The 11,640-nt window shown below is 49.2% G+C and overlaps 1 protein-coding gene across 1 annotated transcript in view; it reads right to left on the bottom strand.

The window, feature by feature from the left end:
- Nucleotides 1-1,103: 1,103 nt before the first annotated feature.
- Nucleotides 1,104-11,640, bottom strand: part of LOC142014688 (transmembrane protein 151B-like) — a 32,170-nt gene continuing 21,633 nt past the window's right edge. Inside the window, exon 2 of the mRNA XM_074997659.1 lies at nucleotides 1,104-2,676. Coding sequence (XP_074853760.1) covers nucleotides 1,246-2,676 — 1,431 coding nt within the window. The 3' untranslated portion in view covers nucleotides 1,104-1,245. The remainder of the gene's footprint in view (nucleotides 2,677-11,640) is intronic.

The raw sequence follows: 11,640 nt of genomic DNA, 5'->3' as shown, positions 1-11,640 counted from the left end.
CTAACAGCTTTCTTTTTTAATCCCTTTGCCCTGGATCCCTAAATCCCCCTCAAGGATTGAGCTCACAACCCTGGGTTTAGCAGGCCAATACTCAAACAACTGAGCTATCCCTCCCCACCGACGTGTAACCTTAGGGGCTAAAGCCCTGGACTCTACCGCATGAGCTAAACACCAGCTGGCTCTCAGCCAAGGCTGTAGAGCAGAGACTTCACTCCCACTTGTCAGTGGTCTCAGTGCCTCTGGGGTTAAACTCTGAAGTGTGGAACTGGGGTTAGCAACAGCAGGAAATGTTTATTGACAAGGCCCAGGCATATGGTGGATTAGGAGGAAAGATGGGATGGAACACGTTCTGTCTTTTTACTGGGAAATAGTATTTTGAGGCATGATCCTTCAGTGATAGCTTTGGATGGGCAGCACTTTTAGCATCAGGACCTTTGTTTACACAAATGGTCCATTAAACTTGTGTGGTGCAGATATTTTCCACCAGTACTAACTGCCGTACACAGAAGGCAAGCAAGCAAGACACTTTGATTAGGCAAGATCCAGCACTCTAGGGCCTTTGGAAGAAATGGTGAGAACGTAGAGAACAGAACTGAGAAAGCTAGAGGTGGACACAGAAACACAGGAGGAAGCAAAAGAGGGAGGCAGGAAATAAGAGAAGGGGGAGAGAAAGGGAGAGATTTGGGAAAGTAAGCATGATCTGGTGGTAACAGCAGGTGACTGGGAAGCTGCAGATTTGAATTCTGCTTCTGGCTCTGCTGCTGACTTACTGTGTGATCTTGGGCAAATTGCGTAACCTCTTTGGGCCTCAGTTTCCTGCCTTACAAGAGAGTTAGGAGGGTATATGCACCAATGTTTGCAAAGCTCTTGGAGGTCCTTCATTGGAAACTGCTGCAAGTATAATGACTGACATATGAGGGGAGGATGGAGATGGGAATGAGAGGGAAGGCAGGACAGGGGAAGAAAGGAAAAGGGTGACAGATGAGCAGAAGAAGTGGGGAAAGAGAAAAGAGAGAAGGGACACCACGTGAAGGGAAATAAGGGAAGGAGGAATGAATAGAAAGGAGTAGCTGCTTGTCAGAGTGGATATATTTTCTTGCATTGTAATTGGAGACTTTGCCATGTGAAGTACTCTGTGGTGGCACAGTGTTGAAGTTTATGGTTTCCTTGCTGATCTCTGTCAGACCACGCCAGAGGAGTGGAGCTGTCCTGGGGAGGGAGGGGCTGTAGAGCCATAAAGACTCATCACAAGGAGGTCTCCAGGTAGGATGAGCGCCGGATGTAGAAGCACCTCCCCTCACGCCCTTCTGGCCTGTGTACAATTAATACTGGGAAGAAACGGGCGTCCTGGTAGGTGGGTGGGTTTTCATTGATGGCTAGCTGGCTAGAGTAAGAGCAACATTGTTCATCCTGGCAGGCTCGGTCTACGATACTGCTGCTGCAGCTCCTCCAGAGGCCTGTCCTGTGGGAGCCGTGAACCCGGCACAAAGAGAAGCGGCTGGTGCTGAGGGAGAGACGTGAGTTTCCGCTGCCACTGTGGAAGGCGTAGCGGGAGAAGATGGAGGAGGTGCTGGAGGCCTGGTTGCAGCGCTCACAGCCGCGAGCTGTTTCTCGGTACCCACACACGGAGTAGCCATTGTACACAGGGGAGTCTGTCAGATCCAAGAGCATAGCCTCTGAGTAGGTGGGGATCAGCTGTCGGTTGGTACAGATGTGCCATTCCAGCTCAGTGCTGTCCTGAGTGTTATCCCGGGGCACGTGATACCTATACCGGGGCTCCTCTGCTATGCTGGGCCCTGTGTACTCCAGGCCTAGGAGCTTCTCAACGTGGTAGTGCACGTATGCAGTCTGATACTCTATGAGCACCCTCAGTGGCCAAGAGATCATCAAGACAGCTGCCAGCCAGAAAGTATAGTGGGACACATACCATGGGAGGTGCTCTGGGTCCCCATAGGCCATCATTAGCTCTTTGAAGTCTATGTTTTTGAGCTGCATACCTTCCCTGACCTCCATGTAGTCATCCAGCCCCTCAATCTCTGTGAAGAAGTGAGCCCGCTGGGTCAGGTAGGAGTTTTCTGACTCTGTATTGGCAAAGCTGAAGCACTTGGTGAACCTTAGCTTCGTGGCTGCATAGCATTCCAGGCCCAGCAGCTCCTTGGAGATGTCCTTGAATCCACAGTGCGAGTAGTCAAACTCGGCTTCAGCCACGTGTGTGTTGACCCGCTCGTGGTAGACCTGTGTAGTGGTATAGGCATCGCCGTTGCGGTACCGGGTCACCTGCCGGGTGCGTCGCACAAAGTGGTAGCTGATGGCCTTCCACCAGATACACGGAGTGGCCTGCTGCATGCGGTTGATACAGTCATAGACGCTGTCCACATCCGCTTTGTACTGGAGTTCGCTTCTGGCATGGCAGTGCCAACACTCCACTAGGTAGGCCACGTACAGCATGGTGAGGAAGGCGAGGGGGATGTACACATAGCCGTCAGAGCATGGGCTATCATGGTAGATCATGGACTTGCCCTTGAAGGAGCTATCAAAGCTGAGCTTGGTGACGCGGGCTAGATGACACCAGGCCACAGCAGCCAAGCAGCCATACATAAGGACAGAAAGGAGGAGGCATTTCCAGTGGGATTCTCTGCACATGGAGGCACTCAAGGACTTTTTGACAGGGCGTTGCTGGGAAGAAAAAGAGAGAGTAATACATGTCAGTGATGGCATCGTACATAACACACGACTCTTACTTTCAAGATTGTCTGGCTTCACCCCTGAATGTCTTAGGGCTAGACTGGACTTGTAGGCAAAGCCCTCAGTAAGGTGTGGTATGTAAACTGCAGTCACAGGAGTAGCCCCAGAAAGGACTGTACCTCAGAGACTTCTCTCCAAGGCACAACACCTTCCTTTTACTCTCCTTGCTCCACCTTGGGAGTAACGTGCGATAGGCCTATGCTGATAGCAAACCTAGTCCAGACCACGCTCCTTCGGGCCAAACGAAATCGCAGCCTGTGTCTCTGACATCTCCTTGTGGATGAAGAGTCATCAGCTCGAGCCACCTATGGCTAACACAGAGCTGTGAATCTTTCTTCTAAATGCTCCCCTCTACTTCTTTTCACAGTCATTGTGGGTAACACCATCATTCCACCCCTCACTCATGCACAGAGCCTGGATGTCACCTTGCAGTCAGATTTCTCTCTAGGTCTTCACAGCCAGGCTTGCAGATACTTTCTGCTTAACATCTCCTAGAAACAGCTATTCCTATCCACACACAGAGCTAAAACTCGTCCATCTCTCATCATCTTGCATCTCAGTTACTGCTACACCCTTTTCAATGGCCATGTCTTGCCCTGTTCATATCCATGCAGAAAAAAGAAAAGGTCATTTCCTAGCCTCTCCTTTTGGCCATGTCATACTTTTCTGGGCTCCCTCTTCTCTGTTTTATCAAACATAAGCTGCTTGTCTTCATTCTCAGGCCTTTCAGGACATAGTGCCACCCAGGGCTCAGTTTGTAATAAAAGAGTGGCCAGAACTCAAGCAACTGTTTTACTTTCCTCTCAGAGGCAGCAAGCCCAGAGGTGCTGGGACTATGAACAGCCAAGGGAAGAGGTACCAGGGCTCAGCCCTAGTGACCCTGGCATAAACTGAGCACTGTCCCCACCCTACCCTGTCCTCTTTTATTCAGCACTGAAAAGTCATCTCCTGCCTCCATCATCCTTTGTTCAGTTTTAACCAGGCCCCTGTGTGCTTCCTTCCCTGCCGCCCTTTGTGCGTGGCAGGGGCTCTCTGTAACTATCAGCCAAGCTACCTCATTGTCCTCCTTTGAACCCTTCCTTAAAACTGAAACCTGCTGAAATGCTCACAAAAGAGCGAGGGTTAAGCCACTGAGGCCAGCGTGGATCAGGCTAACCTATACTGTCTCCTTGGCACCTTGTACTATCCTCGTGTGTTGAGTGTGAGAGCAGGCAGAGCCAACACTTTGCCTGTTCTCACCTCCTCACCCAAATGCACAGGAGTGAGGATGAGCAGAGGCACAGTGCCTGCTCACACTTGTGGGCCTGGGCCCAACAGCCAACAGTCCACGCAAGTATCTTGCTCTCACACCCCTATCAGGACACACAGTCCAACCTCTGCCTCCATGTACATCCTGTGCAATCCCACTGAGTCGAGAGGGTTGTGCAATGTCTGAAGGAGAAGACAGGTGGCTGCTGTCTTCTGCAAATGCTGAAGTTCTGAATCTGTGCTCTTGCACTGTTGCCCAGAAGCCTGGGGAGCATCCTCCTTTAGTGATTTGGTACCCGCTCATTCTGGCCGCACCCCAGAGGGCTGCTGGAAGTGGGAGGAATGTAACCCAGAACTAGGGCCTGTGCCTGCAGCAGCACAGAGCTGACTCAGAGGTAAGAGTGACACCTACCAAATTATCAACACCATGTGTGCGGCAGCGTTTTCTTGGAGGCCTCCCATGCAGACACTGCCTAAATTCAACCATATTTACTTTTAGTTCTGACACAATCACAGTTCCAGGTGGCATGGTAACAGGCTGAAAACAGTATTCGCTAAAGCAAAAAAAAAAAAAAAGGGTGCGTGTGTTACACTGTGTAATTAATGGGTAAAAGGCAGGACTCAGATCGCAAATGAATTCATTTATATTGCCACCTGTGTCTCCTGAAAGGACGGGACGAGCATTCCCACCCTGACCATGTTGCAAAGAATCGGTTGCATGTCATGTTATGTTGGGCTGTAATAAAAAACAAATCAAGCCAAGCAGCCACGAACTGTGACCACTGAGCTGTCTCTTTATAAAGACCAACAGCAGTGTGAATTTCAGTACTGGTGGGTTCCAGCATACAGCCTCCTACGTGATGTGCACTGTTCAGGACTGTTTCTATACTGGCCTCCTTCTTAATATTGCTGCCCCTTGGCCACAGTTTGTGGTAAGAGCATTGCCGCAATAAAAAGGGGAAACACACCAAGACACACACACCTGCTCTCTGCTTTTCCACATCTGATGCAAAAATAGAATTTATCCATCTCCCAAGGGCCACCTCGAGCATTCCAGACCTCTTAACAACTCCCAGCAGATGCCAGGTTTTTAAAGCAGCCTGAGAGAATAATTGCCTCCTTCTCCCCCTAAATACCATTTCCCCTCTTACTATTGGTTTCCTGAGATCCCCCAGAGGCAAGAGTGAGTTATGTCCCAGTGATGAGTTTAAGGTCCAATGCTTCATGACCCACAGAGTGAGAAATGGGAACTGTATGCCATTTGAAAGAAGAGTTTGCCCTTTTCCGGGTGGGATGGCAGCATTTGCTTTTGTCTGTGCGAGGCTGAGGTTTTGACTTTAAAGTCATGCATTTTTAGGCACAGACAAGCTCTTTTGGGTCATTTTTAGAGGTCTTCCATGCCTTTCTTGGAGCCCTGTACAGTTAGACTCATGGGGCAAGATTCTAATTTTATAGATTTTCATCTCACAATGATGTAAACTCAATGTGGTGCCAGTGATTTCAAGGGAATTACACTAGTGTAAACCTAGAGTAACTGAGATCAGATTCTGGCCCAAGGTGCTTCGAGGAGGAAACGATGATAACTGCCGCAAAGGGACCAAATTGTTAAACATGTAATTTAGATCTATTTTAAGGCCCTGTTATGCTGCCGGAATAGTATTTAGTGGCCTTGTTACAAATGAAAATTAGGCACATTTTTCCTCCTCTCCTTTAGAGAACTCCGAGGAGAGCAGCAAAGTGGTTACAACCAGTGCTCAGAATGTCTGAATGATAACTGCAAAACAACAGGAGCCATATTGGGGTCTGATTGAGTCCAGATCCACTGAGTTATGTCTACATGGCAGTGTAAGCATAGGCTCTTACTCTGGCTCAAGTGCCAACCCCTCTTCCACCTGCACACACATCTCTCAGGCTCAGACCCAAGCAGACTGTGAGGAGAGAGGGTCTGAGCTCAAGTCAATGTAGCACCCAGCGTTTGAGCGCTATCATTTTGGCAGTGTAGTTACAGCCTCTTTGGACTCAGGTTCTTGAAGTCCACCAAACATATCCAGCACACTGCGGGCAGACTTTGTTTGTCCTCTGTCTCTCCAGAATCATCAGTTGACAGCAGGAAACGGAAGCATCCCATGTTGGTCTACTTCAACAGCTCACCATTATATTCTGACTGCCAGCCTGCAAACAGGCTTTCGGGGAACTTACAGTATTTGCCATGGATACTGCCAAGAAGTCCTTCACAGTGCATGATGCATCGTGGCTATAAGAGCACAGCCCAGTTTTGGCTAACCTCTCATATGAGGCCAGCAAAACAACTGATTTTAGTAAGCGTATCAGAAATGACCATGCACACCAGGAAATATCAGAGAAACTGGCAGTGTTGGAAATGTACCTGTGCAGAGAGGCTCAAGACCACATGCCAGAAAACCAGAGATCACAACTGGCCCTCTGGCAGCTCACCGGCTTTGCATCTCTTGAGTTTGACCTGGTGCTGGGGATTCCCCTGAGCACTGCACCATGAGCAATGCACGAGGGCCTGATCAGCTGGGATGGTGCCTTGCTAGCCCCTGCAGCCAGCCGGGGAATAGACAGGAGCCAGCAGCAGATAATGAATGAAGCAAATGAAATAACTCTGCTGATGAAACCAGTTCCAGAGCAGACTTTGCTGCAGAAGCAGCTGTAGCATAACCTGGGGCTATACTCAGAAGAGCTTTTTGATGCTTCCCTCCCCCCAGAGGAGAAGCCTGCCATGGATTAGGCTGCAGGAATGAAAGAGGGAGAGGCTGCCCTGGAGCCTGATAAGTTTCTAGCTCCATTTTTGTATTTATTAATACAGGATTGGGGCAGGGGAGGGCAGGGAGAGTTCACCTCTGTGAATGGATGCAAAAGGGATTAAAAGCCCCACAGGCAGCAGTGTGCATCTGCCATGGATTGGTGCATGCCAGTGCCTTGGTATGCCCCATCCTCCCTTCCTGTGCAATTTGAAATGGAGTCTTGGAAATTCAAGGAGTAAAACAAGCATGTGAAAGGGAGGTTTGACTGGGCAGGCTCACGTTTTTTCTAGTACATTTCAGTCTGTTAAAATCAGAACCCTGTATTACCTTCCTCGTATGTGTGCTAATTGCTACCAGTCCAGCCATGTAACAAAACACCTGAAAAGCCTGGACTACCAGGTGCGCCCTTTTCCCCCAACACCTGTCAATAGGCCTGAGTGGAAGCTAATACAGCATCCTGTTGATTCCTTTATGAATCCTATCCTTGATGCTGATCGTTGCAAATTTTTCCCGTAGCAGGACTCATGTGGGTAGTCATATGTCAGGGAAGGGCTTATTTTTCAGGGCCACCTTGATGGCTTACCAGCCCACTATCCTTGTAGGTGCGGAGTCACCATATGTTTTTATACTCTGGTGGTATCTTGGCCTGGTTTTCCACCAGCAGCTTAGACTAACATCTCTCTTTGCAAATCAGGCACCACGAGAACTATAATAACCTCCAAAATGGGCAATGCCTGAAATGATGGAGAAGGCTTACGTAGCACGGCGTGGCACCTATCCACAAACCCAGGGTTTTATTTAGGGGGGCATGGGTGGGCGGGGGGGCAACGGGAGTTTTAAACTTCCCTTCTCCCAGCACTTCTTTCAGTACGATTAACCTGGCAGCGTCTATGGCAGGGATGTCGAACCCCCTCCCACTGTCCAGATCCAGATCATGGATTGCCTGGATGTGGCCCCTGAGGCTCGGGGCTCCCTTCCCCAACGTTGGCCCAAGGCAGGTGGGAGCTGTGGAGCCCTGAGCCTCACAGGTTGGAGTCAGGCGAGCCAGGGCCAGATCCAGCCCAGGGGCTCTGCCTGGTGGGAGCAAGACACAGCAGCTCTACCCCTGCTGCTGCTGCTTCTCCCTGTCTCTTGGCTGGGGGAGCGGGAGTGAACGGCTGCCCCGAGAGGCTTTTGTCCCCACCTGTCCCAGGCACCACCCCCCTCCTCCCGGTGAATTCTGGCCAATCAGAGCAGCAGGGGCAGTGCTTGGGAGCAGTGAGAGAAAAGCCTCTCCAGGGAGCATTTCTCTGTGCTGCCATAACCTAGCTGGGGGAGGGGTGCGGCACACTGAGGTAAGTGCCCCTCATCACCCAGAATTCACAATCTCCAGCCTGCTGCTGCACAGCCCCCACCCCAGCCTTTTCCTGCACCCACCTTTCTTTCCTCCCAGACTCCCACATGCCCACCCTCCTCCTGCTCCCTCCCTCCCACACAGACACCCACCCTCAGCCTGTTCCTGTACCCTCCCACTCACCTAGACCCCCACTCTAGCCTGCTCCTTCCCCCTCCCTTCTGCCCCAAACCCCTCATCACCAGCTCGCTCCTGCAGCCTCCTTCCAACCCAGCTCACCCACCCTTAGCCAGTTCCTGTACCCTGCCATCCACCCAGACCTCCAAACACCCACCCACCCCACTGCTGCACCCTCCCTCCCATCCAGACCCTAAACACCTGCTCCCTGGCAGCCCCCTTCCCCACACTGAACCCTGAGCCCCCATTTTGGTTCCACCCCAGGCCCCAAGAAAAGTTAATTTGGCCTGGGGGAAGCTCTGAACCTCAGACCCCATTTCTTTTCCCCTGCTACCTGTATTACTGGAGTGAGAAGGGAGTGAGGTGTCTCAGTCAGGGGCCACATCAGTGGAGATTTTGTCTTTCTTCTTCTTCTTCTCACTTTTATGTGGCCCCAATTGGTTTTTCTGTGGGTCAGTGGCCCCTGACGCATAAAAGGTTCCCCACCCCTGGTCTATGGAGTGCCTGTGTTGTGAAGCATCCTTCTGCCAATGCACTGACCTTCAATAAGGAATTTCTTCTGTCCTTGAAATTCCAGAATGATTTTTGCTGGGCTCCTGTGCTGGGCTACTTAGGACAATAACCCTCTGGGTGTGTCTACACTTGCATTCCTCTTTCGAAAGAGGTATGCAAATGAGGTAAATCGAAAATACAAATGATGTATAAAATTTGCGTGTTTGATGCCTCGTTTGCATATTCTAATTTCGAAAGAGCTTCTTTTGAAAGAAGAAAGCCAGGGTAGATGCTGTTCTTTCGAAAGTAAACCCCATCTTCGAAAGAATCCTTCTTCCCATTAAATAAAGAAATTCCTTGTTGAAGTTCAGTGCATTGGCAGAAGGATGCTTCACAACACAGGCACTCCACAGAATTCCATTAAATAAAGGGAAGACGGATTCTTTTGAAGATGGGGTTTACTTTAGAAAGAGCAGCATCTACACTGGCTTTCTTCTTTCGAAAGACGCTCTTTCAAAATTGGAATATGCAAATGAGGCATCAAACATGCAAATTTACGCCTCATTTGCATTTTTGAGTGACCTCATTTGCATGCCCCTTTTGAAAGAGGAATGCAAGTGTAGACACACCCGCTGGCTGGGTCTACATGTTCCCCTTCCTTTCGAAAGGAGCATGTTAATGAGCATGTTTGAAATAAGCTAATGAGGTGCTGCAATGAATACGCAGCACCTCATTAGCATAATGGTGACCACGGCAATTCGAAAGTGCGGCTTTTCGAATCGCGTGCCGCCCGTGGAGACGGGACCTTCCAAAAGGACCCCACCAGTTTTCAAAAGCCCTTCTTCCAATCACCAGATTGGAAGAAGGGCTTTTGAAAACTTGGGGGGGAGTCCTTTCAGAAGGTCCCGTCTCAACAGGCGGTGCGCAATTCGAAAAGCTGCACTTTCGAATTGCCACAGCTGCCATTATGCTAATGAGGTGCTGCATATTCATTGCAGTGCCTCATTAGCATATTTCAAAGCTGCTCATTAACATGCCCCTTTCGAAAGGAAGGGGAACGTGTAGAACCAGCCTGTGTCTTGTCCTATTACAAAAGGGAAGACCAGCTAAAATGCAAGCAGGAAGGATACGTAGTTTGAGGACAGGGTAGTAATGTGGGAGCAGGCACTTGCTTCACGGTTCCTAGAACAAGAAAGGCAGGGAAGGGAGGACAGTAGAATGCAACAGTGAGAACTCTTTGAACAGCGGATGTCTTGAATGGCTGCAGAAGTGCAGGAGCCACAGACTGTACCCTCTCCATGGCATCCTGGCCTGCTTTGCAGAAACAGCCTGGATGATTCCATGGCTGGGTGGGCCTGCAGTAAGGCCCTATGAATGGCAGGGCAGGGCAAATGTGCCCCAGGCAGTCCTCAGTGCTGAAGCTGCCCCCATGGATACCTCCACACCCGTGCCCCATCCCTAAGTGTGTGACAAAAGTGGAAGAAGGGGAAAGGAGAATGGGGATGGAGGCAGGGGAAACAACAGTGTGTATGCAGGGTGTCTTATACATCATATCACTGTTGCATATGTTTATGCTCTTGAATACTTCTAAAGCTTTTGGAGTTGCTGGTGTTACAGAGGGCTAATGGCAGCTGGTCATTATTCCACCAACTGTGTAAAAATAAAGGTTTTTATTCCATAAAGAAGATTTATTGCTATCTCTGACACACATCAGGAATGTGTGTTTCAAATAGCAAAGGTTAACAAATGAGCAGGGACCATTGGGAGGTTGTATGCAAAACTCGTCTTTTGTAAACAATAAAGGTGCTTTCCAGTTATCTTTACAAGTGAATTTGCTTGAAGCGGATGGTAAATCTGCTCAAGTTTACAAAGGCTGGTGTATAGCCACTTCCCATTGATGAAGTGGCGAATCAATTAATAAACTTGCATTGCTCAGTAAAGAGTCTTGAGCAGTGCAAGATGGCGTATGAGGCTGGGAGCTGGGGGGATTTGGTTGATGCCTTGCTGTGTGTGATTCAGGCTCTCTGTCACCTGCCTGTAAACCCTAATCCCATAGCCCAGCTTTTGGGTCCAGCAAAGTTCTTGGCCACCGGCTCTCCTGAAGTGTAGGAGGAGTTAGGTAGGGAACTTCGTGAAGAATCTCCGATGACTTTTCTAAGTAAGTTTTGAGCCCTCGTCTTTGTGAGCAGACTGTAAACTTCTGTAAACCAATTTCTAGGTTTAGGCTGAAGTAACAGCTGGATGCTCCTGCAGGAGAAGGCAGTTGTGGAACTTCAAATTCACACTCAGCTGCTCACACAGGAACTTTTCATTTAAAATGAGCCAGTTACAGCAGGAAGAGAGCCTGAGACATAGGTCTTTACATCAAAGGCCTGGTGATGAGGCAGGACTTGTTTACAGGATCTGGCAAGAATCGGGCTGATATTGTAGAAATACAGTAACTCCTCACTCAACATAGTCCCAGTTAACACTGTTTCCTTGTTATCTTGCTTATCTTAGCTTGCTTATCTATTAGAGCATATGCTCATTTAATACTAAGAATGGCACAAAAACATTGTTCAAGGATAACAGAAGCACACTGACCTGTTTTAAAATATATGGTCAGGATAACAGAATGTAATAAAGATGTTTTAATGAACCAGTATGTACAACGTAATGGGTAATAGCTAGCCATGTCAAGGGGCAATACCTATGTTTGAATTGAGATATAAAATGTATTTCAGAGGGAGTGTCTTTCCTTGGCCTAGGGAGGAATGGAAAGCGTCGTCAGTTACTGAGTTGGTTCATTGTTATGGGCATGCACGTACTAGTGGTACAGCGGAGTCTGCGGGATGCTAGTATCATGCTTTGCTGACAATAAACCTGGCTGGGTGCCTT

The sequence above is a fragment of the Carettochelys insculpta genome, chromosome 6, assembly GCF_033958435.1.
Source record: "Carettochelys insculpta isolate YL-2023 chromosome 6, ASM3395843v1, whole genome shotgun sequence".
In the NCBI taxonomy this organism is placed as follows: domain Eukaryota; kingdom Metazoa; phylum Chordata; order Testudines; family Carettochelyidae; genus Carettochelys; species Carettochelys insculpta.
Note: the sequence above shows the minus strand (reverse complement) of the source record. Positions and strands in the feature narration are given on the sequence as shown.